The following is a 21,126-nucleotide window of genomic DNA, read 5'->3' as shown; positions in this document are numbered from 1 at the left end:
CGTAGGCCCATTTATCGTTACGCCACGATACGGAACGCAAATCTCAAGTACAGCATTTCCTCGCTATTGTGCCTTCAAAAAATCGCTAACTTGGTTATAGCGCGTGGTAACGCATGGCCCCCAAAAACGTACACGTACTTACATTTTTAATAAGCTCAGGTTTTACACCGACAGATGTTTTTCCCCATCTCAAAAACATTATCAGCTGATCCCCGCAAGCACATAACTATGGAAATACCTGTCAGCAAATCCGAACTGAAGCACGCAATTCAATACCATTATCATACTATCTTGTTATTAAAACGTGTTCATTGTATATCTGGACTTGTGTTTGTAATATATTTTAATATTTTTAAAAAAAAAATCATTTAATATTGTTTTCATTAAGTTATGTGAAATCGTGTGTGAAGAGATACAGCAACCACAGTCAGATTACCGCTTTTGACGCATTGAAACGAACTTCAGTTGCTATAGAATGGATACATATATTAAAAATGTCATACTTTGACTCGTTAAAAGTCATATTTGTGGCAATTTGGCTAATATATGTCAACATAACGTTTTCGCAATTGAAATACATGTAGCGTGTGAAGTCCCTAGGGTGACTGGTCAAGTTGTTCCATGCGTAAAAATATCCTGCACCTGCAATCACCAGTACCAAAATGCTACACTTGTGGTTCTTATGATTTTAAATATATATATAATAAAAGCTGCAACTAAGGTAACACGCTATTGGAATATATTATTCCTGATAAAACAATAATTTCAGATTCAATTTCTTCGACCATTGCATCAAAATTCTTTGACGTTGTATCACTGGTGGAGCACATTAATTATTTTCTGGTGTTTGAACTTTGAATTGTTTTTAAGGAAAGTTAGAGAAAGTTCCACCTTGATGCTGAACAGCTTCAGTAGTCTTGTTATTATAAAACAATTTTGACTATTCCAAAATCATGAAAGGCGCAATCTTTAAGTCTTGTTTTTTTATCATTGCGTATCGAGATACATATCGTATCGTGACCAGAATATCGAGATGCGTATCGTATCGTGACCTTCCTGTATCGTTGCAGCCCTAGAGTGCCACTGAGATACAATGCCTCAGTTTAACATGAATTCCCCACTCAGACACAGTATACTGACTCGAAGCTGACCAGACCTTGTTTTATCCCCTTCATGCCGAGCGCCAGACATGGTAACAACAAGTACCATCTTTTAACGTCTTTTGTTATGACTCAGCAGGGAATCGAACACCGAGCCGGACGCTGTACCACTAGACCACGGTGGCGGTCTTTATCAGAGGAATTATACGTTTTCATTTTAATTGAACATAAAACACTGACCTTTCTTACAAGACTGACGTTTCTACTGTTAAACGAATTACCAAATTTACAAATGTTTGGCTTGTTGCGATACAGAGATGATATGTACAGTAGCCTGTGGTTACCGGAACGGGTACAATGTGAGACAGCATGCCACTCATTCCCATGCACGATTACACGCAATCAACCCAGTCACCGAGCCTGACCCCCGATCCATCAAGTCAAATCTTACGACCAGGTTTCTGGGAATCTGTTATAACGCTGGATCCCCACGGGGCTCGTCTTAAGTGATATATCGAGGTAAAATAGTGATATTTCCGGATTCAGGTGTACGGATTAAAGAGGTTTCACAGTACATGTTTACTGTTAATGTGAATATACATCTGTCGCAACTGTTTCAACATTATTACCAAGCAACATATTTAGCTGGCTCCCATAAGTAGATTGAGCGCTATCTAGATTTAGATCCCGCTGTTCATGTCTATGACATAAATGGTTTACTCTGCATGTGATTGTGTAAAATAATCTTTCATGTTTTATGATGTGTCATCTCGAGCTCACATTACTCTGTTGGAACGAGTGACGAATTATATGGCAATCATGACAACGCATACAAATGCAAATCCCTTTGTTCTGTCAGATTTTCGAGTTGCAAAATTGGAAAATCAGAACATGTTCTGTCTCTGTTGGTGTTTTTATCGTGTTCCCACAATTTTGTTGTTCTTGTTTAACGCCGCACTCAGACGCATTCCAGCTATAGGACGATATGTATATAACCGTCATACATCTCATTTCTCTACGTCACTTGCTTGATAACGGTGTTAGTACCTACACCGAAAAGTCGTATTCACTCTAATAAAGAAGTTGTATATTATCCTTGGAACTATCCCCATTGGTCATCATGCCAACTTTTATGACAATTAAAGAAGTTATATGACAGCGGGTTGTATATAATCGAATTTGGACCAGACAATCCAGTATAGATCGAGTATCGATCTACGCAATTGGGATACGAGGGCATGCATCAACCAAGTCAGCTGGCCTGTCCTCCCGATCCATCTCACGACAAGCTTAACACCTGGTGTCATTACCTTTTGATAGTGATTCATATAAACATGCTCATGATATAGTCGGAATTGAACAATCGACTCCGCTTTATGCAGATATTTCTATTGGATATGGTACGGGTTTTGTCGCTTTATTTACTGAAGATCAGTCCTTACTCGGATTTTCATGGGGAGCTTCTGCAAACAGTCACATTTTCGCGAACACATGACATCCTCACTCTTTGACAGTGATTCATAAACATATGCTTGACCTCTGCTTTTAGCTGCATTTCCTATACTTTAATTTACGCTGCACAATGTATTTAATATTGATGTGGGGGCACGGGTGGTCCAGTCGTCTGAGGCGCCGCGATTCGCTGTGCAAAGTTGCGTCGCTTGGGCACGCCAAAAACCTATGAATGTGGGTTCGAATCCCGGTTCGCCCCGATTATGTTTCTAGGTTTGTCAGCACCATACCCGTGCTCGTGGGTTTCACCGAAGTGGTAAACGTCTGAAACCTGCATCACTTCGAGCTTTCCTCCTACACAGACAAGCATTCAAAATTGCTTTGATGTTAATGCATTAAGAAGGGGACCTCGTTAATGGATGACATTTTCCAATTCCGATAATGTTTTGTCAATAGAATATGTTCAGTTTGAATCATGATATTAACACACCCACGTGGAGAATACAATAAATAGAATGCAAGCCTGTTGGTAAATCTGACAGTCTGTCTCATCCGTGTCTGCCTGTCGACTCCCCTATGGCACCCCACCCCTTCTCGACCATCCATCTTATATCCCCACCCGATAGCGCTTTAACTTCTACATCTACACGTACTTTCGTTATAGTTGTTGTTGGTTGGTTGGTTTGTTGTTTAACGCCGCACTCAGCAATATTCCAGCTATATGACGGCGGTCTGTAAATAATCAAGTCTGGACCAGACAATCCAGCGATTGACATCATGAGCATCGATCTACGCAATTGGGATCGATGACATGCATCAACCAAGTCAGCGAGCCTGACCACTCGATCCCGTTAGTCGCCTTTTACGACAAGCATAGTCGCCTTTTACAGCAAGCATGGGTTGCTGAAGACCTATTCTACCCCTGAATCTTCACGGGTCTTTCGTTATAGTACGTTGCTGGTAATGTTTGTACGCTGGTAGTCACCAGATTGCCGATCCTCATTCTTGAAATCTCAAGTCCACTCTTTGTGCCATTATGAATGCAGATATTACTATACGCAGTTCAATACCCTGTAAATGTAATAGTTGTTATCACAATAGTTTTCAGCAGGCGTTGGCCAAAAATCGTTTACATTATGCGACACGCTCGTTGTTCTCAAATTCAAATTAACGTATGTCTCGTTTTCCGTTGTGAATTCTGTATTGTCATTTCAGAAATCCATACAGAAGATACATGTCAAGGATACATGCAGGATTGCATCCCCAGACATAACGGTGCTTGGTTTCCGTCAACATGACACGATAAATTAATAAAACGTCAAAGTAACATGTCTTGAATTGATTGCGTGTGTTGATAATATAATTATAGGCATTTCCTGTAATACTGTGGCAAAGTGGTCTTAGGCCACAGGATTGCATGCCAGTGGTCACAGGTTCGAATCCCAGATGTGTCCTTATCACACGCTTTGTGTGTCTCTCTGTGGAAATGCTAAACGGAACACGTCCCTAGAGCCCTTTCTCGTCGAAGACGCCGATTATTGAGGATCAAGTTGTTGCAATGTGTGACCTGGGTCATTGTGGGTCAAACTGCCCTGTCGGTCGGGATCGACAGAAAACAACGCTCGAGCAATCCTTTCTATGTCAGCATCATAGTGAACTAGAGTAGTAGTTAAAACGGTCGCTCGGCACGAGCGGGCTCCACTTCCTTCAGTGGTTCAATATGTGAAGCCATGTCTCTTATATTGCCAGCTAGAATTATGAGAGAACTCTATGGTAGATTTTTGAATGACATTTTCAATTTTTTCCGATTCTATTCTCCATTGTGACTATTACCAGATGTGACCGTGTATTTCATGTGAACAATTGACTTGCATTTGCATGTGTTTGTGACGTGTGCCACCGGCGGGGCAGGATACACTTCTTTTTCGAGAACAACTGGTATCATCACTATTTGATAGTGGTTCATAAACACATGCTCATGATGTAGTCGGAATCGTACAATCGAGATTTCTTATTCTCTTGCAGTAACAATTCACATTAGTGAATATGGAATGGGTTCAAACAAAATTACAATCATCGGAACATCATGACATGAGTGAATGACAGTATTGGGTACAACGCCAGTTTGAACGATATTTGTTTGTTTGTTGTTTAAGCCCGCGCTGAGCAATATTCTAAGTATATAAATTCGGCCTGTAAATAATCGAATCCATGCTGTCGTGGAACGATGACACGAAATAAATCAACTGACAGAGAATGACTACCAGATCGATTTAATCGACAAGGGAAGGTTGCTGGGACCTATTTTAACCGCAATCCCCACGGGTTAACGACTTCTGTGAATCCCATAAAAAATGAATGTGATGCTTACAAACAAAGGATCTCAATCGTTGCGAATTTGGGTTTCGAATCAATTATCATCAGACCCTGGCACCTCTAAGGGGAGCAACTCTGTACAACACTCTCACTTGTATTTTAACAGGGCATGGAGACAAGGCTTAACCAAACTACTTACATGTAACCTAAAGTGCAAGAGTGCAAACGCGCTACTGACCTCCTTAGGAAATGAATTAGATGTGCTCGTGAACGATATCTTTGATCTAGAAATCGTCTTTCGGTAACTGTATCTAGCGACTCTTGGCAAGGCAAAATATGTTTATATCTTGTTTCGAATATGTTGGCCCTTCGTATTTTGACCGTTAAACAGATCTAAATAAGTGATTATTCTAAATTATACACGGATTAACCGTACACCGATCCGACCTCAATTCAGAGTTGAATAGTAACCTTGGTTTGACAGGTTTTGGACAGTTTATCAGTTGTTTTGATGCATGTCTTCTCACTATGGGAGGAAAGCCAGGTAAGATGGAAGTGAGAGAAAGATGTTCTGTTCGTTTGTTTGCGGTTGAGTAAAAGTATCTTAGTCTTGGCTGTTACTGCATGTGGTTGGGGTCCGCGTATCGTTTGATAATTCAGCTTTCTATAATATATCATTGGAAAGCTCAACATAGCGTTCGTGTTCATTTGCACCACATTCAAGTTTTTTAACTCTGATTTAAATAATCCAGTTGCAATAGAATTGGAAGGTAATGGTCCATTATTATACTTCAAGTACATACATTACAATACTACTACTACTAATACTACTACTACTACTACTACTACTACTACTACTACTGTACATACTGTAGACGAAGCTATCAGGATCTACAAAAGGACCAATGATGAGCAGAAAGCAGGCTGCTGTGCTTAAGGATGAACCTACGTAGATAGCTGTCCAATAAGGTCTTGTCTCACATTCAGTTTAAAAGTGTATGCTTCAAACAATAAAACTTGTCAATCCCATGTCTTATTCATGTTCGGGTGGCCCAGTCGTCTAAGGTGCCGCGAGTTGCGTCGCTTGGGCACGCCAGAAGTGGTAAACATCTGAGACTTGCATCACTTCGGGCTTTCCTCCCACATTAAGCTGACACGTCATGATATAACTGGAATACTGTTAAAAGCGGCGTAAAAACCCAACTCACTCACTCACACACTCACCCTTTATTCATGTTCAACCATTAGTCTTGCGAGGTTACAATGAGCTTTTACTTTGACGTTAAATCTAGTATGGGGTTTTACGGAGGATAAGTAAAGCCTCGTTGACTTCTTCTTTATTTTGGTAACAACTTCCTGTACAATGGTAATGGTCCACTACAGGTGTACAAGCGTGAAACTTCATCTAAAGTAACCGTTTGTATAAGGTCCTGTTTTTTTGATGACTGAATGTCCGAATACAGTCTACAAATGAGGCATTCGTGACAAATAGAAACATGTTACCCTTATGTTTAGAAGCATTTGTCACACGATACATGTGGCCAAATTAACGACGTGATGTGAATATCGTGAATTTATGTCTTCTTCCTGTCCATAACTCATATATAACATTAAAAAAGATCTTTGAAAAAGATCTTTGAGTTACAGCTGTTCTGTGATTTCCAAAGCATATGGAGCTCCAACCATCAGGACACTGATTCTTGTATGATAAGAATACCATATTTTAAGAAGGGATCTTAGCCCCAAACAATGTAGCGGCTCAAGCAAATGCACATGTGGGTCGTAGGAATGTTGGATAGCGTCATTCTTCTGTGACGGAGTAATTAACCAGATGGGAGAAACACGCGTCTTTCGACCGACAATAAGATAAGCAGAGAATCTGGGCAACTCGCACGCTTTCAAGATTGATTGTTAAAAAAGGAGGTTAGAGCACACACGTTGAGGGCCATGTAGAAACGTGTTGTCTTTTGAAATATCTGTTTTCTCACTGCCCATTGAGACAGGTTTTTTCCCTTGAGTTGACGTTTAATATCAAATATGTAATCTTATCACAGTCAATGGGGAAAATGTAATAAAAAAGACATTAGAGGAGTTGGTAAAAAGAAACTTGACACCAATCTGATGGTCGATTCTTTTGGTCATCATAATCATATTCTTTGTCTGTTCCTTCTTCATGTGTCGAAAAAGAAAAAAACACATTATTTTCTGACTCAATGACTATTTTGATAAGAAAGCTATATGGAAAGGGTTTCAACAAAATCGTAAACATCTCCTACGTCACCATGTGAGAGAATGCGTGTGTTGGGTTACAACGCCACTCTACATTAAACTATATTTGTTTGTTTGTTGTTTAACGCCACTGTAAGCAATATTTCAGCCATATTTTCGGGCGGTCTGTAAATTATCAAGTATGGCCATTCCAGTGATTAACACCGTGAACATCGATCTACGCAATTGGGATACATCCACTAAGTCAACGACCCAGACCAACCGATCCCGTTAGTCGCCATTTGCAAAAAGCATGGGTTGCCTGAAGACCATTTCTAACCCGGACCTACTCGGGGGAGTCAGTTTGTAAAGTACCTAAACATTTAAAACACATTACAAGTTGCCTGCTTTTTCGTACTATAATTTGTTTACGTGTTTAGTGGGGCTGTACGATATATATCTTGTTAAACACTCAGTTATACCCATTTCCATATCCATGAGTGTTAATGAGTTGTAAACCTGGAAAACCCATCTGAAACCGAAAACAGTGTACAAAGTAGTGTTTCTACCGTGACAGCTCAGATGTAGTACAAGTTCGAATCGTAAATAAAAGATGTATCAGGCTTCGTTTGAAGAAGCTGAATATGTGTAGAGTGAGTGATAGGGTGAATGAAAGCATGATTGATATTGTGAGTGATTGGGTGAATGAAAGCATGAGTAATGGTGTGAGTGATTGGGTGAGTGATAGTGTGAATGATAGTGTGAGTGATAGGATGAATGATAGGGTGAATGATAGTGAGTGATAGGATGAATATTAGGGTGAATGATAGTGTGAGTGATAGGGTGAATGATAGGGTGGATGAAAGGGTGAATGATAGTGAGAGTGAAAGGGTGAATGATAGAGTGAATGTTAACATGGGTGAGAGAGTGAAGGATAGAGTGTATGTTAACATGAGTGATACAGTGAATGATAGAGCTAACGGTAACATGAGTGATAGAGTAAATGTTAACATGAATGATAGTGAATGATAGAGTGAACGTTAACATGAGTGAGAGAGTGAATGATAGAGTGAATGTTAACACGAGTGAGAGAGTTCATGTTAACATTAGTGAGAGAGTGAATTAGAGTGAATGGTAACATGAGTGATACAGTGAACGATAGAGTGAGTGATAGAATAAGTGATAAAATACACGATAGCGTGAGTGATAAAGTGAATGATAGAGTGAATGCTATCATAAATGATAGTGTTAATGTTAACATGAGTGATTGGGAGAATGTTACCATGAGTGAAAGAGTGAATATTAGAGTGAAAGGTAACATGTGTGATAGAGTGAATGAAAGCGTGAGTGATAAAATAAGTGATAAAAATCACGATAGCGTGAGTGATAGGGTGAATGAAAGCGACAGTGAACGAGAGTCACACCAACTCTTTTTCAGCAATATGAGAGAGTGAGCGATCAATGTCAATATTTCAGATATATCACAGTTGCCTGTATCATAAGCGACTAACAACGAGGAACATTCATAATGACTATGTGTCCGTCAAAGAGAAGACAATGGGGCATATGTTTGCATGGTCATAAAACATAGACAATGTTTCAATCGATGTTTGAAATAATAAAGGGAGTGCAACATGTTGTCTCTGTGTTAAGCGGAGCACGCAAGAGACTGTGTATTAGCGTACAATAGAAGGGTTTTCGCTGCTATAATCATATGAGACACAATGAACTTTCTACTACCGCACACAATTTATATACATTATTAAATTATGATATATCGTATTAAGTAAGTTATATTTAGAAGACAATGATACGTATATATTCAAACAGTTTTATGGGACAACAGAATGAGGCATGTTACAGCCGCACAGGTGTGTTGTATATTTTGCAACATCACTGGTCGTTCTAAATAAAGTTACATTTATGTAACTGCGAAATGCCTGGATAAGGGTATAGCCGACGAAGTTGGAGCTGTGAAATTTTAAGGACCCCAATAGATATATTAGAAACCTGCAATAGAACATTCTCGAAAGTTAATATTCATAACAGTATTAGAAATTTATACACATACTGATAATGTGCTTATTTAACTGCTTCCATATTCGAAATTACTCATCGACAAATTGAGTTCATAGATGCTTACATAGATGCTGACATAGATGCTCACACAGATGCTTACATAGTTGCTTACATAGATGCTTAGGTAGACACCAACACAGATGCTGACATAGATGCTTACATAGATGTTTACATATATGCTCACACGGATCTTCACACAGATGCTTACATAAAGGCTCGCACAGATGTTGACACAGATACTCATACAGATGCTTACATAGATGCTAACACATATGCTTACATTGATGAGCACATAGATGCTCACATAGATGCTTACATAGAGGCTTAGACAGACACCAACATGGATGCTTACATAGATGCTAACATAGATGTTTACATATATGTTTACACAGATGCTTACATAGATGGTCACACAGATGCTTACACATGCTTACATAGATGCTGACAGATGTTTACATAGATGCTTACATATATGCACAGACAGATGCTTACACATGGTCACGTAGATGCTTACATAGATGCTTACATAGATGCTTACACAGACGCTTACAAAGCTGCTCACATAGAGGCTCACGCAGATGTTCACTCAGATGTTCACACAGATGCTTACATAGGGGCTCTAGCAGATGTTCACACAGATACTCACACATATGCTTACATAGATGCTCACACAGTTGCTGACATAGATGCTTAGATAGACACTAACATACATGCTTACACAGATGCTTACACATATGCTCACACAGATGCTTAGACATGCTTACATAGATGCTGACATAGATGCCCACACAGATGTACACAGATGCTTACATAGAGGCTCACACAGATGTTCACACAGATACTCACACAGAAGCTTACATATATGCTCATACAGATGCTGACATAGGTGTTCACACGGATGCTTACATAGATGCTGACATAGATGCTCACACAGATGTACACAGACGCTTACATAGAGGCTCACACAGATGTTCACACAGATACTCACACAGAAGCTTACATAGATGCTCATACAGATGCTGACATAAATGCTGACATAGGTGTTCACACGGATGCTTACATAGATGCTGACATAGATGCTTACACAGATGTACACAGATACTTACATAGATGCTCACATAGATGCACACACAGATGCTTACATAGATGCTCACAAATATGCTTACATTGATGAGCACATAGATGCTCACGAAGATGCCTACATAGATGCTTACATAGTTGCTCACATAGATGTTTATATAGACACCAACATATAGGCTCACACAGATGCTTACACATGCTCACATAGATTCTGGCATACATGTTCACACAGATGCTTACATAGAGGCTCACACAGATGTTCACTCAGATACTCACATAGATGCTGACATAGATGTTAACACGGATGTTTACATGGATGCTTATATAGATGCTTACACGGAAAAGCGCCAACTAGCAAGCTCTCCGTTGTCCTCAAAACTCGAAATACATTCTCTACGTAGATTTCTATCGTGTTTTATACGAATATCTACTTCCACACAGCCTCAACTTTGCATTTTGAAGCCTATATTTGTACATGCAATTATTTAAATATGCAAACAGACAATGACTGTTAAAGAAGTTTTATTCTAAAAATATTAGGTTCCGGTGTGTCAGGCTTCCGTCAAATCGACTGTTTCAATCAGAGGGGGTTTATTATGATTGATAACCTCGAGTTTGATTGATTGATCGAGTACTTTCCAAGTTCATGGAAGAATAGATGTTTATATACAGTAGGCGTTTGCACAAATGCTTTGAAAAGATACCAAAAGAAACAGGCTTAATATGTATATGGACAATCCAAGCATGTTTTATAGGCATCTAATCTCTACTGTTTCACAACAGTCAAGTGGAACAAATATAATGTTCTCCAATTACTCGTCCTCTTCGCACATGGCAATATTCCAGCAATTATTAAGTTGAAGCCCGTTTCAGTATGGCGTGTCAAACATCCGGAGAGGAAAGAAATTCCGTTCCATCGCCTTATGTGCGATCAGCATTTCTACGGCAGACAAATCACCCTAAGATATTACACGATTCTCTCGTGTAACCCCCGTCATAGTCTGTTGAATCGCTGCAGCTTGAGTCCTCGTGTTTAGCATGATGTGTGCAATTAAACGAGGCATAGGGGAATCCATTCATGTTGCAAATGAATCGCAGTCTTTTGTGCCAGTAATACAAACGAGTCGGAAGAGCGTGCGACTTAAATTAGAAAAGAATGCATATTCCAACTTCAAATAACTGTGGTTATTCACGAGGAGACACAATCCACTTTATGTTGAATAATAAATAGAGGACGACAAGTGATGCTATTTTTGGGATATGTATAGTGGATACGTATACTCAAATATATGGGACCGCCTCCGCGGTCTTATGGTAGAGCGTCAGCCTGGAGAGCGGAAGGTCCGGGGTTCGTTCCCGGCCGCGTCATACCAAATGACGTTAAAAGATGGTATTTGTTATTACCCTGTCTAGCGCTCGGCATTAAGGGGCTAAAACAAGGACTGGTCGGCTCGGAGTCGGTATACTGTATCTGAGTGGGGTATTCATGTTTAACTGCGGCATGGTATCTCAGTGAGCTGGCACTATAAATCGGCATCAGTCCGGACTAGTACAAGCAGCCACACACACACACACACACACACACACACGTGCATGCACGTCGCTTTATAAGTGCAATAATCAGGGACGCGACGTTAAACCAAATTTCACCTCACCTCAAATATATGGAGATATGCATAAGACTTAAAACTCAAATCTCGGGCATCGGCTCGTCACTTTAAATCCTGCGCGTCAGTCATTTATACGACCGATAGAAAATATATCTGTCCAAATGCCCTGGTCATATGGATTATATGATGCAGATCCATAAGGTGCATCTGTGACTAAGATTGGTAACAAAGCATGAGATAAACAGAGTTTTAGGTTTATGAAAAAACAATATCGGGAAGAAATCGTCATCATGAAATAGACAGCAGTGAATTAGAACACGTTCAGCCAAGAGGAATTATTTGCTTTCATTTGTAACAAAACTAAGCTAGTGCTCATGTTTAAATCAAGCACGTTAATAATGTATCCGACAAACTCATCACGTTAAGTCATAAACCAGTCCTGCTTAACTGAGCGTGTCTGTGGAAGTTGTATTTCACTAATGCAAGACGAGTGCTGTTGACCTGTGTGCTACACAGAAACATTTATCAGATGTTTTTCATGGAGCTGTTTTCCCAAACCCGCGATTATAATTAATGCAAAGCATCTGACTAATGATGATAGAGAAATGTTAAACGTATGTCTTTGCTTTCGTGAAGGGTTAACATGGTTATGGTAATAATGTAGGCAGCAGCAGTAATAACGATTATGGATGATTACAATCATCTACTTAGTACACCAATTTTAACAATGGTTGGTTGGTTTTTGCTTAACGTCGCACTCAGCAAAAATCCAGCTATATGACGGCGGTCTGTAAATAATCGAGTCTGGAACAGACAATCCAGTGATTAATATCATGAGCATAGATCCACGCAATTGGGATCGATGACGTGCATCAAACAAGTCAGCGAGCCTGACCACCCGATCCCGTTAGTCGCCTCTTACGATAAGCATAGTCGCCTTTTCCGGCAAGCATGGGTTGCTGAAGACCTATTCTACCCCGGATCTTCACGGGTCAATTTGATCAATACCTAACACGCCTGTTGTCAAGTGTAATGGACCAAACCTTAGTTTCATATCTTGCATTACAACTAACTGTACCTATGGTATGTTGTATATTGTCGTACCAAATAACACTATTGATACCACAAAATGATTTTAGGTCGTACAGCTGTGTTTTCAGATTTTGGGCATTGATTCTATGATTGAGGTAAGTTACTAAAGTGTGGGACAACTATACATGTATATCAACTTGTCCTTGGCCCCGAAAGATTTTTACCACATGTTTGTCACTGTTTATACATACATCGTCTCAGAAAATAATCTTGGGTTAAATACTTGCTTGTGTTCAAATATTAGATACATGCTTCCTAAAAATCTCTACTATCAGAACTTTTGAAACATTCTATCCTTATCTATGCACTTAATGTTTACTTGCAACCCCTTACATGCGATAGTTGAAATGAACAAAGTTTAATTCTCATACATTTGTTACCTTATATACATCTCTAGTGGGTGAAAAAATACCTAGTTATTTACTGTATGGATTTATCTCTTGTTTTCTTTTTTGAATTATCGAATCTGTTTGGACCTTTTTGTAGTCCTTTTTTCGTTATGGAAAAAATACTGTAAGGCATATATAGTGATAGAGATAGGAAATTGTACATGTTTTCGTTATACATACATGTATACTGTTTGGTTAGTTGACTTAATAGTGTTTACGGGCGGTGGATAGCTCAGTGGTTAAAACGTTCGCTCATCATGTCGAATTCTCGCGTTCGATTCGAATAAAGTGTGTAGAGACCACTTCTGGTGTCCCTCAAATTATATTGCTGGACCAATGCTAAAAACATAGCATGCAAATTTATACTCACTCGTTTATAAACCAGTGGCGTGCCTGTTCCAGGCTCAACCATACTTACTCATGGTACTAAATCCAACTGTATCAGATGAGTCTTAACATCTGCTTGGTATTTATTCCCACACTAAACAGACCGATATATCTACAACAAAACCTTTAGAGTGTGTAAGGGTAAAGCGTTTAAACTTATTCCAACAATGTCACAGCAGGGGACACTAATCATTGTTCCCACGCAGAAACGACGGTCTTCATGACGAAGGAACGCTATAATTATTTGGATAATCTACAGCCCCTATATTTTTATTTCATATCTTATCAGGGAGAATATTTCTAAAAACAATACATATGGCCATATATATTTTTATTCGCCGATCAGCTATTTACGCAGCGACGATGATCTTCCAACCTAGTCGCTTTCTAAGTAAATACGCAGTGAACTTTGCAAACAATATTTGTTTTCGGCACATTTATGTAAACGACACCCACTTGACGCTGTACAGACAAATAATGTTGGACAAAAACGTTTACAGAATATCATTCTGCCCTATCAATCAATGAGACACGGTTCTAGATAGTGAAACTCAAAGGAAACGACAACACTGGCATGATATAGTTCATGCTATCCATCATGATAATGGTACATGGAAATATCGTGACTGTCCTGTTTTGTCTAACTTAATAAAAAACGATCATCTATGTAAAGACTGAAAATGATTATACCCAAGATACACTCTGTATCGAAGTTATGATATTGTTTCAATTCATATGGGGTAAAGAGAACGTTACGTATATTTTGGTTTACTTTGAAACTGCAGTTACTGTACATATCTAGTATGAAACGAAAATAACAAAATACCTCACTATAAGTATAACTTGTGTAGACATTACAACATTTGCTAGACAAATTTAATATTTGTCTAAATTTAAATTTGAAAATATTCACCTGAAGGCCGAAGGGTCGACTAGGCCTAAGGATCTCTAAACTTCTCTCGTTAAAATAAAACAAAGGAAAGGACTTTCGAGTTGAGTGCTTCTCAAAAGACACAATATGATAATTAAAAACTTGGTCACAATTATATCAACATTGCATTGATACATTTTTTGAACTGCAGTATTGATTATTGATGTGTTTTCTTGTTAAATACAACATTTTACCTACCATTTCTATACTGGTTACACCATACTGTATGAATAGAACATCACATAAAATAGATTAGCTTCTCACGACTTTAGAAAACGAGCACGCAGGGTCTCAACAGCATGGCTAGCCAAGCAATTAGTCTCGATCTAGGTGCCACAGTGATTGAAGTCAGACAGCCTTTTCACTTTTAGAGGCGCCGCAATTCGCTGTGCAGAGTCGCGTCCCTTGGAGACGTCAGAAATCGATGATTATGGCTTCGAATCCCGGTTCGCCCCGATTGAATTTCCCCGTTTCTGGTTTTATCAGTTTCACTAAAATGGTAAACATCTGAGACATGCATCACTTCGGGCTTTCCTCAATATCAAGCTGACACGCCGTGATATAACTGGATACTCTTCAAAGCGGCGTTAAACACAGCTCATTCACTCTTAGTCACAACGATTGAAAAACATGTTTCACGCCTTAATATTGCATGACTATTCCCCAAAGTGTTATATACCTTACCAACTGACAACTCAGTCGTGTTTATTTTTACTGTAAAATGTTTCTTGTTCTCATAAAGACACACACTTTTAAACGGTGTTAAACCGTTGTCACTTACTCACGCAAGCACGCACGCAAGCACGCACGCACGCGCATCTTTATAATGAATGGAAGTCATACTTCATGAACTGGACATTGCTCATGATACTATCTCTAGATTATCTGGTCGTGTGGTAGGAATATTGCTGAGTGTTGCGTTAGGCAACAAACAAACATTTTAACCCTTTTTCGCGAACACCTGGTGTCATCACTGGTCCATTCACATAATTTTCAGCGCTATTCAATCGTTTTCGCCAAATTGAATCTGATTTTGCAGATAATCGAGACTGATGATTCTCCGGCGTTTTTTGACTTGAGGTACTGAGATTATAGAAGATAGGGGTGTACCTGGGTCTATCTATTGAGACTCCAGATGATTCTCAGCAATCATGTTTATGAGTCCAAGGCATGGACTTATGGGCGATATATGTGTTCAAGAAGCCTGAAACCTATAATAGCTGAGGATTTCTCTGTTCAACCTCTTATACTGTGGTCTTTGAGCGTCATATGTAACATGCACATAACGATTTTGAATAGTTTTAATAAATAAAACGAGCAGACTCGGAATGTAAATTATTTCTCAATGTGCATGAGAAAATGACACACTATTTTGAGTGAGTAAGTATGGTTTTACGCCGCTTTTGGCAATATTCCAGTAATATTACGGCGGGGGACACCAGAAATGGGCTTCACACAATGTACACATGTCGGGAATCGAACCCGGGTCTTCGGCGTGACGAGCGAACGCTTTAACCACTAGGCTACCCGACCGCCCCCGCACTATTTTGAGACCGGAACCGTACTGTGTGCATACTGAACACATTTTACTCTATTTAACGAAACGGAAATAGTTTTACTCACTTATCTAAAACATCATTATATTGTTACTAATATCAATCATCCTAACATATGTAGAAAGTATATCACCAAATCATCATCCAGATAGATGAGATTCTCTCCACTGTAACTTACAATCCTGTGGGTCTCAACACGGCTTAGCCATGCACGACAGAAGCAATTAGTCTCGCTCTCTTTGTGCAGCAGAGACGTCGACATACTCAGACTCACGCACAAAACCTCCACGGAGTTTTAATACCCAGTGACCTACTCCGCCGTGCTGTGAGAGTGACAACTCCAGTTCACAACAGCGTAATGAGGACAGCGCATAACATAGATCAGGTCAGTTTCTGCTTTGTAAACTGACAGAAATATCCGCTTGCATCCCTGAACAATTTGGGTGCCTATTTTTAGTATCAGAAAATCTGCTTGGAGCTGCAAGGGTTTAAAACAAATCGATTTATCATCCGCTGGCTAACATAAAAGTAATCACAATGAAGTTTTTAAGTTTCAAGCATTTCTACGTAAACGGTTTTATTGTTTGTGAAATGGAAAGGCCCCTAGGTGTAAAGGCAATGAGGACAAAGAAACGAATGAAAGGTTGAATTCACAATTATGCTGTGCATGTTAGGCACTGAGATGACTTTTGAATTTGGGCCAGGTATGGTTGCAACATAAACAGGTTTGGAGGGTTTGGTTTGTCAATGGTCTTTTTTGTCCCACTGATAATGACAAATTGTAAAGTTAGGAAAACGTAGACAAGATTAAAGAACACTTGTATTTTGGGCAAAGTCACGGTTAAATGTACCCGCAAAATGTGTACCTGCGAACAAAATGTGCTTTAAACTTATCTTTATTGTTTTCAATGTCAGGCATAATTGAGAAGTTGTTCAAGTTTGGAAATAGGCGCTTATTAAAATCTAGGATATTCGTACAGATACTCATCAATACAATGCAAAAGTACTTCTTTTCAAACCCATGCAGGCAAACTAACTATTTGTACTATTATCATTTTATGCTCGGAATATCACTTCAGGTGAATGATTTGATCATGTTGAATTTAAAACATATGTTCGCAAAAGAAATCTCTAAACACGACCATTCCCTCATGTTAGACATAATAGACTTTTGGCAGCTTCCAGCAGGCTTAAATAAGTCTCTATCCTACGTTGTTATTCTTTCAATACATGGTCAAATATAAAAATACCCAGATCCTTACCTGCATCTTCCGCCGTTTTCACACATATTCGTCCCTTTATCGGGGTCGCAATATGGGCCATACTGGCACTCTTTTCCAAAGAATCCTTCGAAGCAATCACACCTATATTCCGAGTAGTTAAAGTTCGCGACACAGTTCCCGAGGTAGGAACATTCATGCACCGAGCAGGCATCCCTGCCCACCTTCTCCTCCAACCCAACAACCTCATAGGTTATGTTGAATCCATAAACATCCTGGAGGTAGTCCTCCACCCTCAGGTGGATGTTCCCGTTGTCACGGACGTTGAAGGTAATGACCACATATGGCTTATATGCTACCAAGGATGTGAATTCGTCCTCAAAGTTGATCTCTCCGAGGTTGTTCTTGCCAGTATATGATACTTCACTATGGTATTGATCATACTCGGACAGGTAGAATCCGCTCCTTAGAAAATACTGTGTGAAGTACAAGATGATTTTTCTCTCAGGTGGTGCTTGAATGACCCAGTGACATGAGATAGGTGTGGGGAACCTGTGGGGGAATTTAGGGGATTTTATGAATCCCCTCTCTTCTGTCAGGAAACCTCCGCAATCAGAGTACGAGAGATCAGTCACCACGATGTCAGAGAGAAAAATTAAGTAGATGTATACTCCGATTGTCTGCCCGAGGCTCTTCATTTGGCTCCAGGGAAGTGCTTCATGTCACCGCGAAGCTATAGCTGTGTGCGCCTCGTTCCACAGGCCTGATATAGTGAGTAACTGCAAGGGCAGCGAGACCTATCGTTGGCAAGTCTATAAGAAAGAAGATATAAGAATATAGACTCATACAACAGCCCGAGCCTACTATCGTCGTAATCATCACACATAGCGTGCTGCTGGTTAAACTATTGCATGGCCAAAATAGTATTAACACTTTCTCCGCGGAGAAGCTTCGGATCAATAAACACTAAAGCATTGGTGACACGGTGCCCTACACCGGCGGAGTGCCACTCGATACAGTCGGCCGATCTGGATATAATGCTTCCGATCCACCAGTGTGACGCGTCAATGAACTCAACCGTGGAGTAACTCTGAAGATTAATCTCTGTGTAGAATAAAGAAGGTTAACACAGCTCTAGGCTCCCAGTGTTGTCTGTGAACTGAACGCAATATAGCTACTCAACGGACCCGATAAATGAAAATCTAGTAAAATTTGGCTCCTTATCGTTGTACGCGATACCCACAGGGCAATATGATTAGAAATAAATTACGTAGGGTAATATATCGCCTTATACACCACACACTTGCTTACCGACATATGCATTACGCGATGATATCATTCTGGTCAGATGATTTGATTGTTTCGGTGTTATATTTAACAGTATAGCCCAAAACAAGGTTTTGAAGTTTAACTACCTTCATTTCGTGTATGATATCAGGTGAATTAGATCTCCTGTCTGTGCCAAACCAACTTCTTCTCACGCTCATCGTGTCAAAGCACGGATGTTTTAGCAAGCGGTACATACGTTTATTGTTAACCGCAAGATCAATTTCTGTTTTGGAAACGCGTACGTGGTATTCGGTTATATATTCATATATACTGAAGGAAACAAATAAGGGAATGTAAGCTGAACTACGCAACATATCGCGTTCAATGATCTTGTGAACCCAAATTCTCTAATCTGCACACATGTTTATCCCAGTTTCTAAGCAAATTTTACTGTATCTTTACCTTGAATCATAACCATAAATTACGTTGTAGAGTAGATGCTTCATATCAAGTGAGTGAGTGAGTATGGTTTTACGCCGCTTTTAGCAATATTCCAGCAATATCACGGCGGGGGACACCAGAAGTGGGCTTCACACATTGTACCCATGTCGGGAATCGAACCCGGGTCTTCGGCGTGACGAGCGAACGCTTTAACCACTAGGCTACCCGACCGCCCGCTTCATATCAAGAAAATGTCAGTATGTGTTGTGTCAATAGTATAACAAAGTTGCGCTCTTGGGTGTGAATTGACGCATTATAAATATGCACATTTATTATTTCTATCATCATCATCATCATCATCATCATCATCATCATCATCATCATCATTATCATCATCATCATCATTATCATTATCATCATCATCATCATCATCATCATCATCTGATTACCATTATCACATTATATGCACGAAGATAAACTAACTATTCCCTCCATGTCAGTGTATTTTAAGCATTGCACTCACTCTCTTAATTGTTTATATAGGTGAAACTAACTTCGGTCATACAACTACATTGATAGTTAAAAAAAAAGTTAAATAAATAATTATGAAGGCAAAAGTAACATCATGTTTTTACCTCTCATATTGTAACATTTGAACGTGTGGTGAACCTTTTCATTCCCTAAAAAAAGGGTGATGAAGACATATTTGAAACTAAAATAACATTTGACGTATGCTATACGGAAACGTATAAACACGTTATCCAGCTAATCTGCTGTCTCGTTTGCAGGGGCACAGGCGTCCCAGTCAGTCTAAGGTGTCGCAATTCGCTGTGCAGAGTTGCGTCCCTTGGGCACGCCAGAAACCTATGATTGTGGGTTCGAATCCCGGGTCGCCCCGATTATGTTTCTTGGTGTGTCAGCACCATACCCGTACTCGTAGGTTTCACTAAAGTGGTAAACGTCTGAGGCCTGCTTTCCTCCCACCTTAAACTAACATGCCGTGATGCAACTGAAATACTTTTTGAATCAGCATTAAACCCAACTCACCCACTCACTTAACGTTTGCAAGTGACCTGTTGTATACACAAGACGGCTGATGAACCTGCATGAAGTACATATCCTCCTAATTGTTGAATACATGACCAACCTCATAGATTTATCACAATTTATATTGTCCTAATTATTGTTATGTATAAACACACAAAACTCACGGTACTTTTGACCCTTTCATAACTTATACTTACTTATAGGTATTGTATTTACGTACGTCGAAGAAACCGTATTCTATTCCCCACATGGGTACAATCATTCGGGTCTCCTCGGCTTAATCCGCAACAACCATACAACATCGGGAAACAATGGCGCATATGTCTTACTGTAACCCTCACGCCGCCTATCGACGTTCTCTCTGCAACGAGTTCGTACAACATGACGGCCGAGTTTGGTTAACAGATAGTAGGTATACACTTTGATATCGAGCAACAGAGCGCTTTGTGTAATGTGAGACTCACGTGAACGTGTGAAACTAGCGAATCCAGTTTTAACATGGATTTCTCACAATACAGGCCGGGATGGCCTATGGGGTTGAACTAAAGGTGGTGCTATGTATGATTCCCATATTTAGCGTTTCCACACCACCCACATCCTATTATGTTGTCAGAATAATGCTAAAACTCCACTACTACTGCACTTCAATGACATGCCTATACATTATGTAATATACACGTATGGGGATGGTTCAAATTTAATGGGGGCACAAATCGTCTTTGCAGAGTTGCGTCCCTTAGGCGTACCAGAAACCTATGATCGTGGTTTTGAATCCCCTGATTATGTTTCTATGTATCGCAGCGCCATAACCGTGCTCGTGGTTTTCACCAAAATGGTAAATGTCTAGGACGTGCATCACTTCGGGCTTTCCTCCCATATCACCCTGACGCGCCGTGATATAACTGAACTACTTTTCAAAGCCGCGTTAAACAAAACTTTCTCACTCATT

At 39.7% G+C, this 21,126-nt stretch overlaps 1 protein-coding gene across 7 annotated transcripts in view; it reads right to left on the bottom strand.

Moving 5' to 3' along the window:
- Window positions 1–21,126, bottom strand: part of LOC124138812 — a 119,778-nt gene that overhangs the window by 78,719 nt on the left and 19,933 nt on the right. For 6 of the 7 annotated variants that reach the window (XM_048399733.1, XM_046505689.2, XM_048399735.1 and 3 more), the window contains exon 2: window positions 17,463–18,232. In XM_048399733.1, coding sequence (XP_048255690.1) covers window positions 17,463–18,118 — 656 coding nt within the window. In that variant the 5' untranslated portion in view covers window positions 18,119–18,232. Of the gene's footprint in view, window positions 1–17,462; window positions 18,520–21,126 lie in introns of those variants that run through there. The other variant, XM_048399734.1, reaches the window with a different exon arrangement.

Source organism: Haliotis rufescens, unplaced genomic scaffold (assembly GCF_023055435.1).
Source record: "Haliotis rufescens isolate VD_foot unplaced genomic scaffold, xgHalRufe1.0.p SCAF_2, whole genome shotgun sequence".
In the NCBI taxonomy this organism is placed as follows: Eukaryota; Metazoa; Mollusca; class Gastropoda; order Lepetellida; family Haliotidae; genus Haliotis; species Haliotis rufescens.
This window is presented reverse-complemented; position numbering and strand designations above follow the sequence as displayed.